This window comes from Staurois parvus, unplaced genomic scaffold (genome assembly GCF_062004578.1).
Source record: "Staurois parvus isolate SC_StPar_1 unplaced genomic scaffold, SC_StPar_1.0 ptg000137l, whole genome shotgun sequence".
NCBI classification, from domain to species: Eukaryota; Metazoa; Chordata; class Amphibia; order Anura; family Ranidae; genus Staurois; species Staurois parvus.
In genome coordinates this window covers 16,133,485-16,161,025 of record NW_028317933.1, presented here as the reverse complement: position 1 = coordinate 16,161,025, position 27,541 = coordinate 16,133,485, and the positions used below count along the sequence as shown (strand labels likewise).

General features: G+C 41.0%; 1 protein-coding gene across 1 annotated transcript in view; it reads right to left on the bottom strand.

Moving 5' to 3' along the window:
* DNTTIP1 (deoxynucleotidyltransferase terminal interacting protein 1) overlaps positions 1-23,980 on the bottom strand; it is a 38,380-nt gene extending 14,400 nt beyond the window's left edge. Inside the window, exons 1-10 of the mRNA XM_089673406.1 lie at positions 23,821-23,980; positions 15,488-15,558; positions 12,204-12,300; positions 9,960-10,058; positions 9,819-9,875; positions 7,167-7,223; positions 7,022-7,083; positions 3,486-3,531; positions 1,344-1,402; positions 1,196-1,256 (exon numbers count right to left, since the gene is read on the bottom strand). Coding sequence (XP_089529532.1) covers positions 1,196-1,256; positions 1,344-1,402; positions 3,486-3,531; positions 7,022-7,083; positions 7,167-7,223; positions 9,819-9,875; positions 9,960-10,058; positions 12,204-12,300; positions 15,488-15,558; positions 23,821-23,901 — 690 coding nt within the window. The 5' untranslated portion in view covers positions 23,902-23,980. The remainder of the gene's footprint in view (positions 1-1,195; positions 1,257-1,343; positions 1,403-3,485; positions 3,532-7,021; positions 7,084-7,166; positions 7,224-9,818; positions 9,876-9,959; positions 10,059-12,203; positions 12,301-15,487; positions 15,559-23,820) is intronic.
* Positions 23,981-27,541: the final 3,561 nt, after the last annotated feature.

Here is a 27,541-nt window from a genome sequence, read left to right as displayed (position 1 = left end):
GGGAAGTGGGGTGACCTTCATCAGTTAGGTGGAGGGTGGATAAAAGGGTAGGGAAACTTTCAGAAAACAGTAAATAGTGTAAATAAACAAGCATTATATTCTGCATATGTTGAGGGATGGGGAAGCAATTGTTTTGAGATCAGCAGATATTATGCTTTAAAGCAGAAAATAGTGTCAAAGCAAACCTTTACTTAGTTTTAAACAAAGATAAGACATTATTATTATAATTATTATTCAGGATTTATTTAGCGCCAACAGTTTGCTCAGCGCTTTACAATATAACGGGAGATGATACAGCAACAATACAGTTCAATACAAGAGGGATAGGAGGGCTCTGCTCCTTGGAGCTTACAATCTAAGAGGGAGGGGCTAGTGGTACAAAAGGTAGTAACTGTGGAGGATGGACTGGTAGGAGGAGTAGAAGATTTCATTATTAGCTGAGGGCAGGATAGGCTTCCCTGAAGAGATAAGTTTTCAGAGATCGCCTAAAAGTGAGCAGAGTAGGTGATAGTGTGATAAATTGGGGTAGAGAGTTCCAGAGGATGGTGGAAGCTCTGGAGAAGTCCTGGAGATGAGCATGGGAGGAGGAGACAAGGCAGCTAGAGAGCAGGAGGTCGTGCGAGGAGCGGAGAGTACGGTTTGGTTGATATTTGGAGACAAGATTGACATCACAAAATTCCTACCCTTACCAGCCAGGAAATCCTCTTCTGTGCCCATTGTTGTCTTAGTTTTACACTGTAACTGCTCCCTGACTTTTCATGATGCTAAGCTTCACTAATTGCCATCACCCTGTCCAATGAGAGAACCCTTACAGACCACATAGTTAATATTATGGCATTGGTAGTTGGCAAGGTTAAGCCATAAAGTCAAGGAAAGCCAGGGCCGTGTAACAAAGTGAAACGTAATCAAAGGGGGGCAGAGGAGAAACATTTCTGGCAAATAAGGGTAACAGACAGCATTTTAGTTTAAAACAAAGCACAAGTTTACTTCAATCAAGACAGGCATCCCACCACCCATTACCTCCAATGAGGCATCCTCTCATCTCTTAGAGGTTCCAAATGACAAGTAAGCATTCATCCAGGTAATTCTAATCAGTGATAGAAATTTGGATTTGGATACCATTGATTTTAAAATAAAGTAGGTCCTTCCAGAATTATGTCACTGAATGATAGTATGTATGTGAATTCTCAGTTACCTTAAACAGCTCTGGGTGTTTGGTATAAATCCGACCCCTGGTCCCTCCCATGCCTAGAGCCCTAGGTACAAACACACAACAAGTTGGTGAAAGGGTATATGGCTGTAGTTAATTACAATCTCTAAGAAATGACTGACATGCATCTTACTTATTGGCACGTGATCCCAGCACAAATGTTGTTTTCTCATCAAGCCTAGATGGATCCCACTATAACAAAATAATATACATATAAAAAAAATATATATTATTATGTATGACCAGTGCAATTCAAAGTACAGCTGTCACAAGCTACCTATGCAGACATGTTTCTGAAAGTGCAATCTTCAGAGTGGTCACTCTTATCCTTCCCAACTAGTTACAGAGTCAAGGACTTGGAATAGGTGTGTTCCAGGTCAACGGCTCTCCAGGTAATAAAGGAAGGGTAAAGGCAATAGCCCTTAGTTTTAAACTGCAAAAAAAAAGTCAGAAACCATACTTCTATTCTGTTTCTTTAACCTTTGATAAAGACGGAACACATTTTGGAACATGTTTAAATAAATAAAAAAAAAAGGAATACAAACCATGTGGAAATACTGTAAAGCCATTTATCAGAATCCCTTACTGAGATCTTGTGTATTTAGCTTTGTCAAATGCAAGGTGCAGACGTTTACATGACAGAAGCAAGTTTCTCTGTAATGTGGGGGTCTGCAACCCAGCAAACACGATCTACCTGTTGATCGTGGGAAGGTGATGGGTGGATCGCGTCCCTTCCTCAGAACCTGGAAAGGAACAGGAGGGCTGGTGGGTGCGGCAATTACTGGACCTGGTCCCCTATATTTTCATCCTGCAGCAGCAGAAAGTCGGCTTCTCCTCCTCTATCTCCTTCCAGCATGCAGCAGCTGAGGCAGGAAAATAAAGGGGATTGGTTCCAGTAAATGCTACCTCCGTCCTCCCTACTGTCTAGGTTCTCCTTCCTTCTGCTGCTCAGGTCCCCCTTTGTACTCCCCTGGTTAACTATGCTTCCATTTGTGAATGAACAGGAAGACAACGCAGAGCTTTTTCCTGTTCATTCATTCTGTGCAGTTGATGCTGCAGAAATGGAGATTAAGGACTGTGTCCTTATTCTCTGTCACAAAAGTGAGACATCACCAATGCCCTCTAACAGGGCTGTTGAAAAAAAATAATACAACAAAAAAAATGTTTTTTTAAATAATAAAAACAAAAAACTATTGACACTGTCCACTGCCTACTGACTCCAACCTCTGTCCTACTGACAGGGTCCACTGCTCTACTGACACATCCACTGCTCTACTGATACTGTCGACTGCCCTACCGACATCGTCAACACACACCGTCCACAGCCCTACAAACACTGTCAACAAACCATCCACTGCCCTACTGACACTGTTCATTGTTCTACTAACTGACAACGTCCACTTTTACAGTAGGCAAAGTTTATATTTATACATTAACATTTGTGTTATATTATTTATGTCCTTAATATTTAGTTAGGCCTTGCTACTTAATTTCTTAAAAAAAAAAAAAATAAATAATAGGGTGCTGAAGCTCTTTGATCTCTTTCACGTTGTTCAAGTAGATCTCTACCTCTCAAAGGTTGCCTACCTCTGCTGTAGGTGGTTTATGCATACATAATACATATGTTAGCCTATGCAAAGAAATGTTTAGATGTATTAATTTGGATTTTTTATTTCGTTTTAAACATGGAGGGGAAGGATTAGAGCCTCTGCCAGGTTTAGGGCCAATGTAACCAGAGTAAGGCAGGCCAAATGCAGGTCAGAAGGAGGTCAAATTCACCTGTCAAATATTTCTGAATGATCTTAGAAGTGTCTTTAGCTGATGTCAAATTGATGCCATCAACATAAGCTCACTGACACAGACTCCTATTTTCATCTGTGTCTCTAGCTGGCAGGACAGGAAATACAGGTACATTCCTCCAATGGAGGAATCCAAAGCAATGGAAGGAGAGAGAACTTCCATCAATGTTTTATTGCTGTCTGTGCCTTCATGTCTTTATCCAAAACGAAAAATAAGTTAGCTAGTTAGATGGAATTAGTATCTTTTTAGTATCCGTCTATCTGAATATGTATCACTATGGAAGACTGGAACTATTGCATGGGCACTTAATCAGAGGAAGTAGACAATAGTGTACCTGAAATGATGATACCATTGTACAGTATATTGTACGTATGTTGGGTCTGCTTGAAAAGGAGCTAGTTCTATGCACCATTCTCATTTGAATAGGAAACATTAAAATTTCCATCCAAAAAGCATAATCACAACTTTTATTTACCTTTGGCCCTTCCCGTCGGATGGGATCAACAGTTTTGATTTTCAGCCTGTAGAGAAAAAAAAAAAAAGTGGACTATTTCATTCAGCTACGAGACAGCCAAGGTTTGTGTTACAAATGTTAATAATAATGCACTCAGTAAAAAATACCCCAAAGCAAAACTACATTTGACTGATTTTTTTGTTACGTTGAGCTTCTACTCAAAGAAGAACTCCGAGCAAAATGTTTATTTTCCCATGCAGTGCAGCTGTGCCTGCTCTGCATGGGGTTAACTGCTCATTGTTTCCAGGGTCACAAGGAAAAGCTATACTTATCTGATCCTTCAATCCTCCAGAAAACAGCGCTCCCCCCCCCCACATCCAGCGGTGGATTGTTCCTGCCGTCTTCACATCCATATCTGGTCTACAGCCGTGATGACGTCAGGAACAGTCCATCCAAAAGACTGCTAGTGGTTAGGGGGGCAGGAGCAGCAGGGACTAGTCTTAGCCTCGTGAAATCGACAGATTAGGTAAGTATATCTCCACTTTGCAATCCTCTAGACAAAAATGAGCAGTTAACCCATGCAGTGCAGGCACAGCTCCACTTCACGGGGAAATAAAATGTTTTCCCGTAGTTCTACGATTAGATTGTAAGTTAAATCTGAACTTCTGGCAAACAGCTGAATATACAGCTGGTATATGTATGTGAAGTGTTTTACCTGCCAAACAATTTGTAATTCTGTTCAGTCAGCCTACAGTCACCTCTCCTGCAGTACATAGACAGGTCTGTAGCCTCCCTGTTGAAAACGTCCCTAGTTTGTATGCATGTTTCCTGGGTTAGACTGACAGCATTGTGCAAAGCAGTAGAACAGTACAACGTTATCTGGTCTGGAGTACTACCCTTTCATTTCATGGCGAGTTCTGCTATTTAGGGATTACAGGACATTGATATCATTTGGGAATGTACGGTAATGTAAAATGCAACTGAATTTTTTTAATGAATACATAACAGTTTCATATTCCTTTTTTAAACCTGCTTGGATGTCAACTTTAAAAATGACCCTAAAGTGATACCAGGGTACAAAAATGCAAATGCCACCATATGAAGCAGACACTTCATGATGACTGCATGTCAGCCAGTTTTAACTGTTCAGTGCCTGGGGGGATCCTAAAGGTACTATGGAATGCAAATATTAAAATTGGACCTTGCTCTTTCCTGTGCTGCACTACTGGCCAATGAGTTGGTCATTTATGTAGAGTATGGTGCAGAATGCACAACAAAAAAAAAGTGCCAAAAGTACCATATTTACATAATTTTTGCAGGTTTTTTTTTCAAATTACCAAAATATATGTTCACAATATTTGTTATTTCTATAAGCAGCCATTGGAAATCACCCATCTTTGGTTATGTGGTCACGTGAAATTTCTGGGAAAGGGTGTAAACAAGCTACACCAACTATACACTCAATCCTAATATTTCAGTAGGAGGTAAAATTAAAATTACCTGAAAAAGCATAATATGAGAAGTCTAGAGAAAAAGACTTTACGCTCCTTCTTCTTACACTTTTTCTGTAAGTCTATTGTACTTTCATGGAAATTACCAATAAATCTTTTTATGAAACCAAAACGACATGAAAACTTAAAAAAAAAACAAAACACTTGAATAGATGGAATTTTAACCAGAAACATCAAAAGAGGAAGAACATATGAAACTGTGCATTGCAGTACAAGACCACCACAGTGGAATTATTAACGGTTTTGCTCAGGGGCGGACTGACAACTCATGGGGCCCCCGGGCAATAGGGGATCATGGGGCCCCTGTGTCCTTGCCCAAACTCAAAAAAGTCTATGAAAAAGGTACCAGGGGCATCTCGTGGGGCCCCCTACTGACCCCGGGCCCTCGGGCAGTGCCCGAGTTTCCAAATGGTAAGTCCGCCCCTGGTTTTGCTACATTTATAGAAATTCACACTACAGCGTAGTTATAAAGCAGTGAAAATGACATTCACCAAACATTCACTCCAGGAGAATTTACCTGGAGCATGTGTTTTAAATTACAGTGATTGATTCACCTGTAGTAAATGTTTAAGAGAATGTCACACACTCGGGTTGATTTGCTAAAGGCAAATATACTCCGCACTGCAAGTGAACTGTAAGCACACCAGCAAGTGCAGTGGCTCTAGATCTGAGGGAAAACTCTGAAATGAGGGGACGCTCTGCTGATTTCTATCATCCAATCATGTGCAAGACAAATTGTGTTTTTTTTTTGTTTTTTTTTTAATTGTCTGTCCATGTGATTGGGTATTCTTTGAAAAGTGAAGCTTTACCTCATTTACTAAGCTCTGGAGCAACTGCACTTGTAGTACTGCAATATGAATTTTGTTTAGAATACATTTAATTAGAAAGGACACACCCTGCTACTCAAAATAATGTTAAGGACAACTGGGAATAAAGTTTCACGTCTGTATTCTAAATGGTAATCCTAAACTTTTGAGGTAGTGGCTTTGCCTTTTTGTATACTCCAGTGGTCTTGTTTCTCGGGGGTGGTCCGCAGCCCTGGGGGCTTATCCCCATAGACCAAGGGTGTCAAACTGGTGGCCCTCCAGCTGTTGCCAAGCTACAAGTCCCATGAGGCATTGCAAAATTGACAGTTACAAACATGACTCCCAAAGGCAAAGGCATGATGGGACTTATAGTTTTGCAACAGCTGGAGGGCCACCAGTTTGACATCCCTGCCATAGAATATGAGGACCCATAGCTTTGATTGGAATGCCACACACGCGGTAAAAAAAAATTAACTTGATTTGTGAGCGCGGGGAACCCTGAGGCTAGTGAAGAACTAGTGGGGTGGGGACGGCGTTGGACCCATAGACAGGTAAGTGTCCTTATAATAAAAGTCAGCAGCTACAGTATTTATTTGTAGCTGCTGACTTTTAATCTTTTTTTTTTTTGGGGGGGGGGGGGGGGGGAGAGCCTGAAGCTCCTCTTTAATACATTGCTTTTATAAAAAAATTAAATATATTTGTTTTATATGGAGTTGTAACTCATTTATCTTGGTGTAAAAAATCCAGCTGCTGAGGTGTTTGTAGCTTCATATAAAATATGGAATTTTTTACATTGGAAACACATTTAAAGAGGCAGTTTAACAAGCATTCTCCTATTTGCTGCAGAATGTATTCAAATTCTATTAAAGCCCAGTTGCAGGCAAAGCTTCTTTTTTTTTTTTTTTTTTTTTTTTAACTTTTTTTTATCAGGGTTCAGGTTTTGATTATTGTTTGCCCCCGGTGGGGAGTTATCCCCTTACTTACTTTCCCTGTGCAATTGCTCCTCCCCATTTCCTGTCCTGATTCCAAAAGAACATTTTTCAAAGAAAGAAACAAAAACCCAGCAGAATTAACTCTTCTTCATTCAATCTAAAAACTTAAAACATGGCTGGAGTTGGGCTTTAATTCAGGAAATCCTGGCTGATCACATCTCAAATAAAATGAGACTAAATGGCGAATAAAAGAGCATGATTCAGATGTAACCTATGCTATAAATTGTCATATTACTATTTGTACTTACGATGTGAGTCCTAAGGAATTTCGGTCATTGTGGGAGCTCAGTACAGGGGGGCGCCCTTTTCTCTGTAAGAAAGACAGTCTTTAGAGAAGGCCATCTATTGTAGACTAAAATACAGCATGTATTAATAGTCTGAAGTCATTTTTACCTTTTTGGGTATTGGACTCCACCGCATGTTTGACTCCTCATCTACTTGCCTTGGTCGCTGAGACAAAGACATGAAAAACAGAAACTCAGCTGCTACCAGCTACTCAAAATATTTTATCTCATTCCTAAAACGAAAAAAACTTTTAAAGGGCTACATTTTAAAGCTATGCACAATTAGTGGATAATCAGAATACGCATAACCATCGTGAAGGTGCGATGCACTGATCCACAAGTACTGAATTGACTAGAAATCTTTTAAGGTGTTCCTATTGTATGTCTAAGTTTGGCTATATTTCCGTTTACTGGCCAATTCTTTATACATGCTGTCCAAACCACCTATCAAAGTATATCTGTCATTAAAAGAACCCACTGCATGCTAGGCATCTTTTGGTGATCCATATTTATCCATAACAGTCACTACTTTGACTCCTGCTGCTGCACCCTAAAAGACTGATGGTAAATAATTGCACACTGCAAAGCACAACCCCTAACCCCATATGACAACCATTGGCTGATCAAGCCTAGAGCAGTACACTGTCAGTGAGTTGAAGCAGGAGCCAAGGCCAAGTTATGGCAAAAAAGAATGAATAATACACAGTAGTTTGTTTTCTTCTTGACAGGACTAATAGATTGTTTTGACAACATATAAATAAAAAGGATAATTAGTGATTAAAGGGAATAAACGTAACCATATTGTACTTGCGATAATCTGATTCACAACAGAGGAACAACTGGAAAACACAAAAGGGGTATATATCTCCGAATGTAACTGCACTTCCCTGATTCTGTTCCCATCCCAACTGGCATCAGCAACTTTGCAGAAATATTCCCTCACACTCAATGCCAGGAGGCCACCAAGACAGTAATAGTAGTCTATGTCTTTTAGTAAGGTGCATGTTCTGGTTGCAAAAGAAGAGCAGCAAATAGAGTCTCGGCTGTAAACAATGAAGAAATATTTAGGCAGCGTTGTTGCAGTCAAGTTACACATACAGTGGATATAAAAAGTCTACACACCCCTGATAAAATGTCAGGTTTCTGTGATGTAAAAAAATGAGACATTAATAAATCATTTCAGAACTTTTTCCACCTTTAATGTGACCTATAAAATGTACAACTCAATTGAAAAACAAACTGAAATTTGTTAGGGGGAAAAGTAAACATAAAAAACTAAAATAATGTGGTTGAATAAGTGTGCACACCCTCTTATAACTGGGGATGTAGCTGTGTTCAGAATTAGGCAATCACATTCAAAATCATGTTAAATAGGAGTCAGTACACAACTGTCATCATTTAAAGTGCCTCTGATTAACCCAAGGTCAGCTGTTCTAGTAGGTCTTTCCTGACATTCTCTTAGTCGCATCCTACAGCAAAAGCCATGGTCAGCATAGAGCTTACAAAGCATCAGAGGGATCTCATTGTTAAACGGTATCAGTCAGGAGAAGGGTACAAAAGAATTTCCAAGGCATTAGATATACCATGGAACACAGTGAAGACAGTCATCATCAATTGGAGAAAATATGGCGCAACAAAGACGTTACCAAGAACTGGATGTTCCTCCAAAATTGATGATAAGATGAGAAGAAAACTGGTCTGAGAGCTGTCAAGAGGCCTTCAGAAACATTAAAGGAGCTGCAGGAATATCTGGCAAGTACTGCCTGTGTGGTACATGCGACAACAATCTCCAGTATTCTTCATATATCTGGGCTATGGGGTAGAGTGGCAAGCCTTTTCTTATGAGAAAAACATCCAACCTGGCTACATTTTGCAAAAACACATCTGAAGTCTCCCAAAAGCATGTGGGAATATGTGTTACGGTCTGATGAAACCAAGGTTGAACTTTATGGCCATAACTCCAAAAGATATGTTTGGCGCAAAAACAACACTGCACATCACCAAAAGAACACCATACCCACAGTGAAGCATGGTGGTGGCAGCATCATGCTTTGGGGCTGTTTTTCTTCAGCTGGAACTGGGGCCTTAGTCAAGGTAGAGGGAATTATGAAGTTCCAAATACCAGTCAATATTGGCACAAAACCTTCAGGCTTTTGCTAGAAAGCTGAACATGAAGATAAACTTCATCTTTCAGCACAGACAACGACCCAAAGCATACATCCAAATCAACAAAGGAATGGCTTCACCAGAAGTTTTGGAATGGCCCAGCCAGAGCCCAGACCTGAGTCCAATCGAAAATCTGTGCGGTGATCTGAAGAGGGCTGTGCACATGAGATGCCCGCGCAATCTGACAGATTTGGAGTGTTTTTGCAAGGAAGAGTGGGCAAATATTGCCAAGTCAAAATGTGCCATGCTGATAGACTCATACCCAAAAAGACTGAGTGCTGGAATCACATCAAAAGGCGCTTCAACAAAGTATTAATTTAAGGGTGTGCACACTTATGCAACCATATTATTTTAGTTTTTTATTTTTACTTCCCTCCACCTAAAACATTTCAGTTTGTTGTTCAACTGAGTTGTACAGTTTATAGGTCACTTTAAAAGGTGGAAAAAGTTCTGAAATTATTTATCTTTGTCTCATATTTTTACAACACAGAAACCTGACATTTTAACAGGGGTGTGTAGACTTTTTATATCCACTGTATGGTGACATACAACAGAAAGTATGGTTACCCTTAATACAGGCAAGAAATCATTTTACCTTCAAAATGGGAACCTCAGTCTTCATTATCTTTTTGTCTGTAAAGAGGCCCTTAGCCTGGATAAGATAGGAAAGAGGGCCAGTAAATAAAAATAATAATAAGGCAAAGATCCAGGAACAAATGTTATTTTATTGAATCACCTGCTCCAGACAACTGCGGCATGTGTCACGGATTAGCTGCTCGGGGTCTACCTGATCGCCAACATTTTCTCTCACATTCAAAGCAGCTTTCTGAAAGAACTGGAAAAAGTAATAGAAGTTAGTGAAAAATACTAGGACATCACTAAATAAAACTCTTTAACGCGTTCTTTGCCATTCCTTTTGCTATCCCATTTAACCAGTGCATAGAAGATGTTGTAATCTCTTTCTTGCACCCTCCCATATCACAACTCTCTAGCAAACCCTAGATGTAGCTATAAAACTCTGTGTAGAAATCAATTTTACATTCAGAAGTGTCAGATGTGGAGGACTACAGAGTGTAGTAAGTCTATCCAAAATACATTGACACTGTCCCTCATTTCTCCATTGGCAAGAATAAATTTGTTTTTCTATTGACTGAATGTTTACTATCATGGCACAGCAGTGAGCCGTCAGCCAAAAAAATAATAATTCCAACCAATAAAAGATAAAGGAATGATGTCACTGTATTTGGAAGTAAATGAGCTTCTTGTTTTATAAATATGTTCTGCTTCCCCTATAGACAGATATTCAACAGTTATGCTCTCAAAATAATTATATTACCTCTAACTTGTGATGGGAATTTTAATTTTTATTATAATACATGATTTATGTAAAGCTGCATGTCCAAATCCTGTATATACACTATGTTTTATTTTCCCATTTATAATTTTTGCTTTTGAATTCAATTGTATTACTGTTAACCACTTCCAGTCTGGACACTTTACCCCCTTCCTGTCCAGGCCAATTTTTAGCTTTCAGTGCTATCACACTTTGAATGACAGTTGCGCGGTCATGCAACACTGTACCCATAGGAATTTTTTAGCATTTCTTGAGACAGATAAAGCTTTATTTTGGTGGTATTTATTCACCACTGGGATTTTTATTTTGTTTGCTATGTAAATGAAAATGTCCAAAAATTTTGAAAAAAAAAGTCTTTTTCTTATAAAATTTTGCAAATAATACTATTTCATCATAAATCTTGGGCAAAATGTATTCCGTTATCTTTTTAGTAAAAAAAAAAAAAAATAACCCAAATTAGTTTATAACCAAAAATTTTAATCTTTTTCATTTACATTTTTTTTACATATTTTTTTTTTTTACATACTGTCACCCTAGCAGCACAGTGTCACCATGGTGACACTGTACTACTTGTGGGGGGGTGATGATTTTGTTTTTTTGGTTTTTTTTACACCTATTGCATTTACACCCATAAAGGCTGTAAAAGCAATCATTTCTCCTCTCTGGCTGTATTCTTGCAGCCACTGAGAACTACTGTGTGAGCTGTGATTGGTCACAACTTGTCACATGGTACAAAGCTGTTGTGAATAGCCTTGTACCATGTGACCTCTGTGATCATTCACAGATTTCACACGTAGTAAGCAATGATATCAGAAGTGATATCTTGCTTACTACTCTGCATGTGATCACACAGAGGTCCCGTCCGACGATCGGTGTTCCACTGTGTCCGGTGGACACAACGGGCACCAGATCGCGGTGCTGCACACTCCCAGGGAGCGCGCACAAGCAGGGTGCGGAGAGGCCGTTTATAAACGGCCACCCAACCCTGCACTGCCACCGTCTGGCCATTTATATACAACGGCCGGACGAGAAGTGGTTAAAAGGGATCTGGCCAGCCTCCTATGTGACAGTAAACATAGGCCCACATCACACAGCCGTATGGTCCTCAGGGGGTCCATTGAGTGATCAGATGACCAACAGATCATTTTTGTTCCCCCAATAAAAAGGGGGCAGACATCTTATATTGAGGTGACATGACATCTCCATGACTCCATAAGGCAGGTGGAGGTAAATCCACTTTATTGAGGCATCAGGTCCAGAACAGTAAATGTCTTTTTTGTCTGCTGCCTTGTTCCTCTGCTATCAGCATCAATCACTTCTGATGAGTTTTCCTGACACCAAGAGAAAAATTATGACAGAGGAGGGACCTCCAGCTGATTGACAGCCTCAGCTCTGTTCCTGTGTGCTCAGACCGCTCCTCAATGTGTAACGTCTGCTCTCCGCCCCCTGCTTTTCAGAGCTGAGAGAGCCTGTGTAAATTCTGCACTTTGAATGGATGTAGAGGATAGACAGATAGAGATAAACTGGTACATCTTATGTAGGAGGATCACCTGAGGTCAGTCACTTCACTGGGTATATGTAGGGGTTTACAACCATTTAAAGAAGCATCCTGTAGACAGCACTTACCTTCATGTATTTATTGAAAACATTCTGAATTTCCTCATTAATGCTTGGCTGTAGAACAGCACGAAGAAGATCCATGGACACAGCTGGGTCAGTAAAACTGCAAAACAAATGAGAATTGCAAGACATGACAAAAATAGGACTGGCTTATTTTATAAGACAAACAGAAAGCTGGCAACAAATAAGAGTTTAATATTTACTATCTAGACCAGCAATGGGCAAACTACGGCCCGGCGGACCTTTTAATCCGGCCCGTGGAGCGTGATACTGTCAGGATGGCTGTCAGGATGTGTGTAGGCGGGGCAGCATGACGAACGTGAGGGGAGCTAGGCTCCTCTCACAGTCTGCCCTGAAGACCGGAACGGCGCGGGACCACGGCGAGAGGAACGCGCGGAGCAAAGGTAAGTGAATTGACACAGGGGGGACTTGGCTTACTACTTGGGGGGGGGGAATAGTACTATGGGGGATGAATTACTATAGGGGGGGATGAATTACTATAGGGGGGGATGAATTACTATATGGGGGATGAATTACTATATGGGGGATGAATTACTATATGGGGGATGAATTACTATATGGGGGAGGAATTACTATATGGGGGAGGAATTACTATATGGGGGAGGAATTACTATATGGGGGATGAATTACTATGGGGGATGAATTACTATGGGGGATGAATTACTATATGGGGGATGATTTACTATATGGGGGATGATTTACTATATGGGGGATGAATTACTATATGGGGGATGAATTACTATATGGGGGATGAATTACTATATGGGGGATGAATTACTATATGGGAGATGAATTACTATATGGGGGATGAATTACTATGCTTACTATGGGGGATGAATTACTATGCTTACTATGGATGACACATACACATCATTCATCTACTCTTGGTCCGGCCCCCGAGTCCAATATATGGGTTCCATTGCGGCCCTCAAGTCAAAAAGTTTGCCCACCCCTGATCTAGACTACAGTAGATGAAATCTGAAAGCCTTGTGTGAGCTACCACGCTATGCACGGATTTTAAAGCTCAAATCTCGAACAGTTAAAACCTAAATGAAATAAACATAAGCTATTTTACTTGACAAAAGATTTGCATTTCTGTCCATCTAGTTCTGAGATTTACACAGCTCTGCCACACAGCAATGTCCTGAATGGCAGGGAATGAGATCTGTTTTTCTATTATGACATTAAGTAACGCCTAATAAAGAGCTGCAATAACCTGTGCCTTTTATAACTGGATTGCAGCTTTATTGCACAACATTTAGCACAAAAACATAAAATAGACACAAATTACCATCTTGGCTATGTTACTTTTCACGTAGATAATACTTGAATACACCACACTGTGCACTGGAACATCCACATTGTACGACAGACCATGGATTCCCAATTCTGCCCATCTAAGTCTCTCTGTAGTCTAATTATGAACTCCCTTTACCATTCAAAAACAATATATTCATGTTGCCTGATGGCGCTCAAACCCACCTGACCAAGTAAGCAGTAAGAGGTTTCTTTTTTAGGTTTAGGTGCAGTGGAGAAGGGTTAGAACCTCTATAAGGTTTATATTCCTGCCTGTGTCACCAGGGTTTTCTCTGCTTCCTACCCTGCTAACCACACAGGAATTGAGGGTAATCCCTTCAACATAGATATAAACAGAAATCAAAAGAGCCAATAAAAAGTGTTTTTTGCTGTCTGTATCCCCCTTGAGAGGGGTTGGTATTGGTATTTCTCTTCTTCCTTCCTGTCTCAGTCATCACACTGGATGTGACGGGAAATCTACCCAAGTGAACATATTTCTGAAACAACCTAGCAGAGTTTCTAACATTTTTTCATGCTAAAGACATCCGTACAACGTAAAAGGGAAAAAAAATTGGCTTAATAGATGATTTGCAGAGAAAGAGGCTGCAGAGCACAAAAAAGTGGTAAAAGAATAAGTTCCAATCCAAAGGCACCCTGAAAGTCATGCTCAATCTGGCTGTATGTGGTAATTGATTATTTATAAAAGGGCCCTCCTATTCATTCGGTACTGAAATGTATTGTAATTGTACTGTCTCCCATTATATTGTAAAGCGCTGCGCAAACTGTTGGCGCTATATAAATCCTGTATAATAATAATAATTTATAAAGAATGTATTAAGGAAAAGTGAAGGGTTTTCTGACATTCATATGAGTACAATGTTTTCTGCTTGTAAATCGGAGATTGATTTAACTTGTTACCTAGACTTAAAATTTAAAGTGAATATATTGTAAGGTTAAAGTGGAATTAAACTCCGCTACTGGCAACCAGGATATTTGCCATAATGTGCAGGTATGCATAGCATATTTGCACATTAAGACAGACCTACCTGCTAAAGTGCCTCGCTTCAGTGCATTGATGGCTGCAATGTCCCTTGCTGCAGCTGCTGACACCTTAACCCATTCTTCTCCCAGGTTTGGTGTCTTCGGCCATTTTGATTGGTTGGACCTGGGGGACGTAACTCGCACAGATGCGCATGGCTGATGCTGGGACTGTACACTGCCCTGTGCATGGCTCAATGCACATTCACAAAGGAAAAAAAAAAACAGCTTGCAGGTGGGTAATACTTTTTTTTTTTTTTGGGGGGGGGGGGGGGGGAGTGGGGGGAGAAATACAGACTTTTTTTCTACATCTGCAAAGCTCCCTACCAGCAATGCTTTGTAAACTTGAGTTTATTTATGCTTGTTAACTAATGTGTAACACTGCGGTGTATATATTACCTCGCTTGAAGATCACAAAATACTCCTTGATAATACCATTATCTGCTTTTCTTTCTGGAAGGATGAAGCCATCTTTGGTCAAGCACTAAATCATGCCACTGCTGCAGCCCCTCACTTTGTGGCTTGCTGCAAAGTTACAATGTTGCAGTATGATCTCTGGGGAGGAGGAAACAGAGGAAATGTTTCCTCCTGCCTGCAGGAAACTGATGACATCACCCAGCATAGGCATAAAATGATTTTTTTCAGTGATAAAAGGTTGCTAAATGGTTCCCTTTAAATAAATCTGTATGTGTATGGTTTGTGTTATCATAGAGACATAGTGAATTAATTAATAGGTGACAATCCTAATCAATAGGCATAGTTTTAAAAAAAACTACCTAGCACAAACTTTGGCTGGTGCAGCAGAACAGACACAGCTATGGTATGTAGATCTGAGAATACAGTAATCTTTGCAGGAAAAAAAATATGAACATTTATTCAACTAGAATCCAAAAATATTTATGTACATGTAGGCTTTATTTGCCTCATTCTCTTACCTGACTGCTACATGAGCACGCCGTCCTCTACGCTGAACCTGACGATGTTTAATCATAATGTTCCAGGGGCTCTAAGGAATGAAAACCACTCATTGTCAGTTTTTGCTGAATCCAAAATAAATAAAACTATGAGACGTGTACAAATATAGAAAACCTAGCAACATCTACAGCTGCAAAAGTAATCTGCTCTTGGGCCCCACTTTATTTCCTTAGTGAAACCCTAATTAGTTAATTAAACAGGATCCAAAAATTTAGCAGTGAGGTTTAGGTGACCAAAATATGTTAGTATGAAAGGCCAACATCAACAATTTTTTTTTTTATTTAACTGTACCTTTGACCTGACCCCAGCTTCCCCTGACAGCCTCATGCTCACTTGTCCCTGATCCAGTAAGATATCACCCAAAAAGTGGCCTCAGAGCTGCTGATCAAACTCTTCTGAGCCAGAACCATGCATGTGCTATACATTCACCATTTAATCCTACAGATGGCAACTCAAAGAACTGAAGCCAAAGAAGTGAAAGCAATTAGCATTTTGCAATGGTAGTCCCCCCTCTTCTATTAGTACAGGTTTAATGTATGCATCAGTTTACAAATTCTCATCAAGGGCCTTGACCTTGAACCTTTGCCTAAAGGGTTGCACCAATACCGGTACTGATACTAAGCATCTGCAGGAGTATCAGTACGAGAGCAAATACTTCAATACCTGAAACTAATACCATCAGGCTCGTTCCTTCAGCTGTCAGCATGATTCCCTGCTGACAGCCGAAATGTAAATTTAAAAAAGCCAGGAATTATTGGTTGTTATGGAGCGAGGCTGCTGTGTCCTTAACAACCGATGACTTGTTCAGCTGTCAGTGGGGTTTCCCTGCTGATAGCTGAAGTGTAAACAGGAGCTGTCAAAAAAAGCAGCCTGACAATGTTTATCAACATGTAAAAACAGAAAGATAAAAAGAAACAATTTTTAATTTTGTATCTTTCTGTATATTCATCTACAGCAGTGTTTCTCAACCTTTTTCCAGTCAAGGCACCCTTTAAAATGATGGGCAGTCTGGAGGCACTCCTTAAAATTATGGACAGTCTTGAGGCACCCTATTGTAAAATGGGGTGCCTCAAGACTGTCCATAATTTTACAAAGGGCACTGCATTCTAAAATATGAAGAACTATTCTAATAGTTTGATATAATGCAGCAACATCCACACACGTAAGACGCCCAACACTAGAGGTGACATTCTTCCAAAGCAAATACACTTTTGCACTCTGGTACTGAGTAGTATCCCATGGTTTCTCTTCTCCCGCAGTTTTTTTCCATCACTGAGCTAATATGATCCAGCATTGATGGACAGGGGCAGGGGAGGGTCAAACTAGGATGCTGTGCAGGCAGCGGAAATCCTCCTTATCAACTGATGTCATTAGTTGTCAGGACGCCGGCAGCTAGAAGGCTGTAATGGTGCACAATGAAAACCTGTGACTTAGTGTAACTAAAAGGCAGGCTTGTTCCACGCACTGGTTTGTATACAAGTTTTGGCCAATTTGTAGACATTTTCTAAGGCACCCTTGAAGAAACCTCAAGGCACCCTGGTTGAGAAAGGCTAATCTACAGATCAACTTCTATCTGCAGATGAAATTAGTTAAAAGCAACCTATCAAGAAAAAAAAAAAAAGTATTTATTTTTTTTTTTTAATTAAATGTTTCTCTGTTCAACCTCTAAATTTATTCTAATCAGCACTAATTAACTTATTCGCTTTCATCATTTAATTATGTTTTCCTGTTTATTTTTTTTTGTTAATTTCTATTTTATAAACTAATAATAATTAAAACTTTTTTTTTGTTTTTGTTAGCTTTGTTTGTTAATATTTTTACACCTTTAACATAGAGGTATTTTACACGTTTTAGATTTTAAAAAAACTGCAAAATTGATATAAAATGTATTTCATTTGTAAATAACTTTTCAATGCTTTGTACCAGAATCATAGTTTTGTTGTCAGGACAAATTGTGCACTTTTTATGTGCAGTAACACTGTATATTTTTAAAGTAAATACTGCTAAAATAAAGAAAGTGCGTTTTTATTTAGTTTTGTTACATTTAATTGTCCAAATAAAAAAATATAATTGCTGCAAGACAATACTCACGAAAAGAAAGCTTTGTTTGTACTTAAAAAAAAAAAAAAATATTGTATTAAGTTGTTATCCTAAGGAATGACAAAATTATTGCCGATTAAACAAGTCCATAGCAGAAATGTAAAAATTGCTCTGATCCATAAGGGCTGAACAGGTGTGAGAGCTGTGGTGGTTGAGGAGGGGGGCCGCTGTGTCCTTAACCATTAGCCGCCCGGCCTATAGCCGTTTGGGGGCCGCAAAAATGCATTAGCTTTCCAGGGTGTACGCCATTTGGAGTCCTCCCGCACATGCGCAGTTCGCGTGGCTGCAGAGCCGCGCAGTGGCGCGATCTATCACCGGCCGTGTACCTCGGACACGGCCGATGACAGATCTGAGTACCGACCCCTGTTGCCGGTACCATGTGACCTGCTGTGACCAATCACAGCAGGTCACATGACAGTTGTATACAATGGATGGCTTCATTCATGCCATCCATTGTATACTAGTGTCTAGCTGTGAATGGTCACAGCAGGTCACATGCACATGTCATGTGATTAGCTGTGGCCAAATCACAGCTAAGCACAAAAAAAAAAAAAAAAAAAAAAACCCTGAATGAATCGATGTCATTCAGGTAAATGCTTGCTTATAGCAAAGTAATTCTTTGCTATAAGCAAACTGTAAAAAAAAAATACTGATCACTTCCCCAAAGTAGTACAATGTTACTATGGTAACATTGTACTACTTTGGTCATAGTAAAATATGAAAAAAAAATGTTAAAAAAAAAAAAGTAGTAAAAAATAAAAAAAAAAATACATTTTTTTTTTATACTGTCACCAGTCAGTGTCCCTGATCACCGCCATGCCAGTTATATGATGACGCTGTACTGCACTGGTGACAGTATGTAAAAAAAAAAAAATAGTGAAAATAATTTTTTTCATTTTTTCATTTTCCGAAAAAATATGACAAAAAAAATACAACTTCAAAAAACTCGCCATGCCTCTTATGAAGTACGTCGGACTGTCTACTTTACAAAAAGGGGTCATTTGGGGGATATCTGTACTGTTCTGACATTCTTGGACCTCAAGAAATTAGATTGGCTGTCAGTACTTCAGGACTGATCCATTTTCAGATCTATACCATAGTTTGTGAACTCTATAACTTTCCTACAAACTAAAAAATACATCCTAATTTGGGTTATTTTCACCAAAGACATGTAGCAGAATACATCTCGGCCTAAATTTATGAAGAACAATTATTTATTTGTAAACTTTTATAACAGAAACAAAGAAAAACGTGGTTTTTTTTCAAAATTTAAAAAAATACAAACCCCAGCGGTGATTAAATACCACCAAAAGAAAGCTCTAGTTGTGTGAAGAAAATGATAAAATTTTACTGTGGGTACAATGTTGTATGAACGCGCAATTGTCATTCAAAGTGTGAGAGCGCTGAAACCTGAAAAATGGCCTGGGCAGGAAGGTGTAAAATTGCCCGGTATTGAAATGGTTAACAACAAATCACTCATTCAGCTGTCGCTGTAAAAAAAAAAAAACTGGTATCGGTGCATCCCTATTTGCCTATCTTGACTTTGTTTTAAAAGATTTATTTTTAGTGGTTTGATTAGGTCTGAAGTCACCAAGCTTGGCTTATATCCAACCTGTGTTTGTATCCCTTCTGACACATTTCCTCAAATTAAAGCAAAACTAAATCCTCCTGTGCTTTAATGGTCATTAACTAATTTTGGCCCATCTCTTGGGCAACTTATTTTCTACCTACAGTTTACTCTGCCAGCAGCTCCAAACATATTCTCGGCTGGGCTGAGCATACGTTTACAGTTGTGCTCAAAGGTTTGCATACCCCTGGAGAATTGGTAATATACAATATGTACCATTTTTAAAGAACACATGAGTGAGCAGGCAAGACAATATTTTTTTCTTATGGGATTCATACTCAACTGCAGGTCATAACAGAATGGTACAATCATAAAACAAAGCCTGGCAATAAGCAAACAAATTAAATGCCCCCTGTTCAAAAGTCTGCATCCCCTTAGTTCTTGATACTGTGTATTGCCCCCTTTAACAACAATGACAGTGTGCAGTCTTTTGTAATAATTGGCTAAAAGGCTCCGAATTCTTGCAGGTGGTAAAGCTGCCCATTCGTCTTGGCAAAATGCCTGAAGGTCATGCAAAGTCTTTGGACGTATTGCAGGAACTGCATGATTGAGAACTCCCCAGAGTGGCTTGATGATATTAAGGTCAGGAGACTGTGATGGCTATTCCAGAACCTTTGCCTTTTCCTGTAGTAACCAGTGGAGGGTCAACTTGGCCTTGTGCTTAGGGTCAATGTTGTGCTGGAAAGGCCAAGAGCATCCCATGTGCAGCTTTCCTGCATAAGAATGCAAATTGTCTGGCAGTATTTTGTGATAACATGCTGCATTCACCTTGCCATCAATTTTCACAAGATCCCCCATGCCTTTAGAGCTATACCCCCCAAAACAGCAGTGAGACACCACCATGCTTCACAGTGGGGATGCTATTCTTGTTGCTATAAACATTGTTGACCATTCTCCAAACATACGCTTATGGTTGTGACTATAAAGCTCTATTTTGCTCTCGTCACTCCAGATTAAAGTGTGCCAGACACTGTGAGGCATGTCAAGGTGTTGTCGGATATATGCAACTGGGCTTTTTTGTGGCATTGGCACAGTAAAGGCTTTTTTTCTGGCAACTTGACCATGCAGCTAATTTTTGTTCAAGTATCATACGCCTTGAAACAACCACACCGTCTTTTTCCAGAGCAGCCTGTATTTCTCCTGAGGTTACCTGTGGATTTTTCTTGGTATCCCAAACAATTCTTCTGTCAGTTGTGGCTGCAATCTTTCTTGGTCTACCTGACCTTGGCTTGATATCAAGAGATCTCCAAATTTTCCACTTCTTAATAGGTGATCGAACTGACTGGTATATTCAATGCTTTGGATATCTTTTCATATTCTTTTTCATCTTTATAAAGTTCCATTACTTCATTATGCAGATCTTTTGACAGTACTTTTCTGCTCCCCATGGCTCAGTGTCTAGCCTGCTCAGTGCATCCACGTGAGAGATAAACTCATTGACAATTTATACACAGATACTAATTGAAATTAATTTGATCATGGCCATTTGGGTGATTAGCTATCACAACCCCCTGATGAAGCCACGTGATTGGAGGCGTAACGCGTAGGGGAGGGGCTACGTCATCACTCGGAGAGGAGCTGCACAACACGATAGACGGCAGGTGTATGACTCAGAGGCCAGCAGAGGATTTCCAATGAGATATTGCGTTATTTAAACCTGTGCAATGTGAGTTTAATACTTGGATGGTGGGAATAAAATGTTTTAAAAGGTAAAGCACTATGTCCTCTATTTTTTCCTGCATGCGGAGTAACACAAGGAGAGGATAATTAGAAGGTCTGAGTTAACAAAAGGAGTGTGTAATCCCTGAGGGGATAATCAGCCACAGGAGGATACATCCATTACTCCTAAAGGATCTCCCAATTTTACCAGCAAAAGTATATGTCCAGCAGGTCCAGGGAAAGTGAACCGAAAGCGTATATAGCCTAATTGCAGGCATCAAAGGAGGTGAGCGCACATCTTCACTATTTGAAGGATTCACAAAAGTCACAAATTGAAGAACAACAAGCACCAAGTCACTATATATAAACAATTGTTTATTCAATGGGACTATTATTTTGGTGATATTTGGATTCATACTAATCACTACTAATTATTTATGAGCATTTGGTTATTTTCATTTATGGGGGATCATTTAAATGCGTTTTGGTTGAGGGTTATTAGTTGGTTTATATTATTTTTATTATATTAAATGAGGGTATTCTGAATATAAATGAAATTGAGGGTATTAGTAAGCACATCATGTCACTAATAGATGATTTATGAGCACTTGGCAAAATAATTTTTTTAGAGGAGTATTTCATGTGGAATTATTTTGATATTTTTTTGGAGGAGATTGATTAGTTGCAATCATCTATTTTCTTTGGTATGTATACACTTTTATTAGTTATTTGTATCAACATTTGAATTAATTTAATGGTAATAATTTAATTATTATTTATTGAGAAGTATTTAGGAGCGCAACATATATTTGTAGATATTTCCAACACAGTTGTAGTTATGTGTTTCATGTTTGCGATCCTCTAGTAATTATCACACCTGTGGCTCGCAAGTCACTCTGATTCACCTATACCTGATTTCTGTTATCATTATGATTTAAAAAGGAGCCAAACAACTATAATAAATGGCTTCCTATGATCACTATCCTTAAAAGGATAAGTTCATCTTTGGAACATGTTCCACCCATTTTTAAGGTGGAACATGTAACATGTTCCCATAGCCGCAGCCACTGCCCCCCTCTGACAGATAGCACAGGGAGACGTCTCCCTGCACTATTTGTCAAATTTGAAAACAGCGCAGCCATGCGGGGCTCCGCCCACACCACTGATTCACTCATTCACAGACTTCCGTGAATTAATAAACTGCAAGTCCCAACAACATTAGCCGCTGTCGGCTTGTAGTTTTCAATAAACTACCACAACGCTGTGGAGCGCCGTAATAGTTCGCTGAAGCTTCCTGTCAAAATATCTGCTTGGCCGTACATCCCATACAGCAAGCAGATATCTTGACAGATCTACTGATCGCCGATGCAATGCTTTACAGGCTCCTTTGGACAAAAATAATAAATGCACATTTAAAAAAATGTGCATATATTATTCTTGTCTAAAAGGTGAACTTATCCTTTCAATAAACGCTTTTTGGAAGGATCAGTAACATTTTCAATGTCAATGCAAATGTCATGATTTCTGTTAAGGGATGCACACTTTTGAGGACAACTGTGTGTAGAGCAAAATGGAGGATATGGAGGGAGAATGTACAGCAATGGTGGCAAACCTATGGCACACGTGCTGCAGCGGGCACGCAGAGCCCTCTCTGTTGGTATGTGAGCCAAGTCACCCCAGGATCGCCCCAGTAGCCGAGCATCGGATAACAATGAACATAGGGGCCATGCGCATGCTCAGAAAGGAGTAGCAGAGCCAGGCGATGCCGTCACGAGCTGTGACTCACTAGTTGTGGCTTATCCAAGCTTTTGCATGGCCAGTCAGTGCGCTGCCAAGGATATATATAAATATTGGACTGGCTGTGAGTTTTAATACATTTGTTTTTATTAAAAGATTTTAGCTTGTGCCGGCGGTCAGTGGACCTTTGCCCCCTCGAGCCGGCGGTCAGTGGACCTTTGCCCCCTCGAGCCGGCGGTCAGTGGAACTTTGCCCCCTCGAGCCGGCGGTCAGTGGAACTTTGCCCCCTCGAGCCGGCGGTCAGTGGACCTTTGCCCCCTCGAGCCGGCGGTCAGTGGACCTTTGCCCCCTCGAGCCGGCGGTCAGTGGACCTTTGCCCCCTCGAGCCGGCGGTCAGTGGACCTTTGCCCCCTCGAGCCGGCGGTCAGTGGAACTTTGCCCCCTCATGCTGGTGGTCAGTGGAACTTTGCCCCCTCGAGCCGGCGGTCAGTGGAACTTTGCCCCCTCGTGCTGGTGGTCAGTGGAACTTTGCCCCCTCGTGCTGGCGATCAGTGGAACTTTTGCCCCCTCGTGCTGGCGATCAGTGGAACTTTTGCCCCTTTGCTGGTGGTCAGTGGAACTTTGCCCCCTCGTGCTGGTGGTCAGTGGAACTTTGCCCCCCTCGTGCTGGTGGTCAGTGGAACTTTGCCCCCTCGTGCTGGTGGTCAGTGGAACTTTGCCCCCTCGTGCTGGTGGTCAGTGGAACTTTGCCCCCTTTGCTGGTGGTCAGTGGACGCTCTGTTATTGTGTTTTTCTTTTAAGACCAGAGATGTTAATGTATGGGGTTGTTTTTTCTAAACTAAAACCTCAGTATTCAGGTATAATTGCAGTGTTGGCACTTTGTGATAAATAAGTGGGTTTGGGGTGGCAGTTCGGGCACTCGGCCTGTAAACGGTTCCCCATCACTGGTCTAGAGTGATCGCTCCAACTGCAGCCACCAGTGCAGACGATCTGCGGTGCCTGGCCGTCCCCTGTGTAGGAGAAGCTGTACTGGAGGAAGCTTCACATCCATCTAAGCAGAATGTGAGAAGCAGAGAGGACAGCGATGCGCACAAGGCAACCAGCAGCCATTTCTAGGCTTTAGAACCTCCCGGGGGCAGCACAGGTACCCACAGGGGCCCCACTACTAACCGGTGAGAATCGCTCGCCGGGGTCCCCATCCTCCTCGCCCCCACTCTGGCTCCTCAGCTCCGGGTCTCGGCCGGTTCCCATATTCAGTTTCAGAAGACAGCACCAACCCCGGACATCACTCACAACACGGGCGCGATGACATCATCGGAAGGCGCCGCCCCTCCCGTAGCCATGGGAACGGCCGGCTGTGCCTGGAACGCTGTATAGAAGCCAATGATGTGTAAAGTGGAGAATGATAACAATAATAAAAAAGAGGATCTTAATAAATTCCAATTGCAAACGTTTTTCTAAAGAATTTATTACATTTTATAAATTCAAATATATGCTCTTGTCTTCATGTTTGGAATCTATGAGGATTTGGGATTTGTCACACCAGAGATCCTAATAAAAATAGCAATGGCAGCTGCTCTGATCTGTTAATAGCTAGAAAGAATGGGAAGAGTCCATGGAGGACGTCAGGGCTCGTGCATACTGGAACTGCATAGATCAGCACAGATTCTATACAAGATCGCAAGACTGCTCTGTTCACACTATAGCGCTACGTTATGTGGCTGCTGCCATCTTCAGGAACTTACAAGTACTGCAGCCAGATAATGTTAAAGCGGAGCTCCACCCAAAAGGGGAAGTTCCGTTTAATGGACTAGTTAGTATAGCTGCTCCCGTTAACCACTTGCCTACAGGGCACTTTCACCTCCTTCCTGCCCAGGCAAATTTTCACCTTTCAGCGCTCTCACACTTTGAATGACAATTGCGCAGTCAAGTAACACTGTACTCATATGAAATTTTTATCATTTTTTTGAGACAGGGATTTTTTTTGGTGGTATTTAATCACCTCTGGGTTTTTTATTTTTTGCTAAATAAACCAAAAACAACTGAAATTTTTTTTAAAAAAAGTTTTTTCTTAGTTTCTGTTATAAAATTGAGTAAATAAGTGATTTTTCTCCTTCACTGATATGCGCTAATGAGGCTGCAGTGGTGGGCACTGATAGGCGGCACTGATGGGCACTGATGAGGAGGCACTGATAGGTGGCACTGATGGGCATTGACAGGCATCACTGATGGGCACTGAAAGGCAGCACTCACCTATGGCACTGATAGGCGGCACTGGCGGGCACTGATAGGCAGCACTAATAGGAGGCACTGATAGGCGCCACTGACTGGCACTGATAGGTGGCACTGAAAGGCAGCTAAGATGGGCACTGATATGTGGCATTGATGTGCACTGGTAGGCACTGATAAGTGGCATTGATGGGCACTGACAGGTGGTATTGTTGGGGCTCCACTGATCATCAGGGCACTGATCATCAGTGCTCTGATGATTAGTTTAGATATCCCCTCTGAGGAATGCCGATTACCGTCTCTCCTCTCCTCATGAGCTGTCAGCGTGAGGAGAGGAATGCCAATAACCAACATTTCCTTATTTACATGCGATCAGCTGTGATTGGACACAGCTGATCACATGACAGGACCAACGTCATTGGCTCTTTCCACTGATCGGTGATCCTCTGTGTCCCAGGGACACAGCACACCACTGACCGCCGCGCTGTGTGCCCCTGGGGGCACGCGTGATTAGAGTGGGAGGACGTCATATGACGTCTTCCCAGAACCAGAGAACCGCCGCTTGTTCGTCATTTCCTTATATGGCAGGCGGGAGGCAATTAAGGATTGTCACCTTTGGGGAGCTGGTACCCGAAATTCACAGGTCCCCGTTCCCACTTCTGCTGCAATCACCTAAGGCGATCGGAAGCGGAAGTTGTCCTCCCTCCCTGTAGTCTTCTGGGACACATGACAGGTCCCAGAAGACTACAGAACAATTCAGAAAGCGCAGCGCCACCCGCACATGTGTAGTGAGCACCCGGCTGTGAAGCCGCAAGCTGTCACAGCCGGGTTCCCACACTCAAGATGCTGTTGCCAGGAACATAGGGTAGCTGAAGAAATGGACTGCGGGGGGAGGGGGGGACTGTGGGATCAAGGGACAGGTAAGTGTCCATTTGTAAGTCAGCAGCTACAGTTTTTGTAGCTGCTTACCTTTAGTTTCTTACATTTGCACTGGAACTCCGCTTTAAACTACTGGAAGCCTCTGTAAAGTTGTCACTCTCTTCAACAGAGTTACACCGTCCTGGAACCGGCCTGAACAGCAACAAGTGTAACCTTAGCCAAAAAGCACTTTATAATCTCCTTGACAAGAAATCAAACTTGCTTTCCTTTATGGTGTTGAAATCTGTATAGATGGATGACCCACTGAAAAATCAGTACATTCCTGTACCAGCGTATAGTATAGTGTATGTGTGCAATGCTCAGGGAATGCACAAAAGAGGCTTCTCGCAGTGTAATAGGTTTTTCCCACTATAAGTCGCTAATCCCCGCCAAAAAAAAGCCCAGTATATATACCGCCATTTGTAAACGCTATAACTTTCACGTAAACCAATTAATTTACACGTATTGGGATTTTTTTTTTAGCAGATGTGTAGCAGAATACATTTTGGCCTAAATTTATGATGAAATTTGATTTTTTTATTTTTTTTTTACTGGACATGTTTAATAGCAAAAAGTCAAAAATATTGTTTTTTTCTCAAAATGGTCGTCCTTTTTTGTTTTCATAGCACAAAAAATAAACACCACACAGGTGAACAAATACCAGAAAGAAAGCTCAATTCTTGGGAGAAAAAGGACGTAAACTTCATTTGGGTGCAGCGTTGCATGACCGCACAATTGTCAGTTAAAGTAATGCATTGCTGTAATGCAAAAAAATGGCCTGGTCAGGAAGGGGGATAAATCCTCAGGAGGGCAAGTGGTTAAAAAAAAAAACATTTAAATAGCCAGGAACACCGATATGACATAAGTACATGGGACATCAGATAATGGATTGCTTGTGTGTACAGGGCTTCAGTAAGCCAGTAACAGATGAGGTATACCGTCAGACACATCTTCAAGTTATTTTTAGCCTAAAATGAAGTATTAATCCCTAACATTTTCAGTGACAGGTATAAAGCCACTTCCATTCTCCTTCACTTTGCACATGGACACAGATAATCAAATAGCTATTTCTTCAGAATAACAAAAGGTAGGAATCTGTAACAAAGTTTGTTAAAATCCTTGTAAAGTACATATATCACCCAGAGCGGAAGTTTTTTTTTCTCAACAAAAGTGATGTTGCTCTTTAAGAAACTGGAATCAGACTTGGGAAGTTTAAAATGTTTAGGACTGGGACTAAGGGGAGTAGAGATGGGGTAACAGGACACAGCATAAGGGGATCAGGATAATCACTAAGCAGGTATATGGCTAACAGGCAAAACACTGAAGCACTGTTGAACATCAAAGGAGGGGTTATACTGTATACCTTCCCAGCAGCCAGCATCAGGTAGAGTCTAATTACTGGGATCTGCTGGGTGGTTGGAGACACCCGCTGGTGGCTAACAGAACTGCTCCCTTCAGCTCTGGGAACCACAGTGCCATCACCAGGTGATCCAGGTCCTGACATTAGCTTGGCATCAGTCTCTTATTCCCCTGTACAGTAGCATTCAGGGTGTGAAAAAGCAGGGCCAGTCAATAAAGGCCAATAATGCCTTTTGCATGCACATGTGCTGACAAGGATCATGCGAAGGAGAGAGGATTGAGCAGAGGGTAGCTCATCCACAAGCTGCATCTCTTATAATGTCCAATTACGGGCTAGAGGTAGGATTGATCAAGTTGTGTTGCTTAAAGGATAAGTTCACATTTC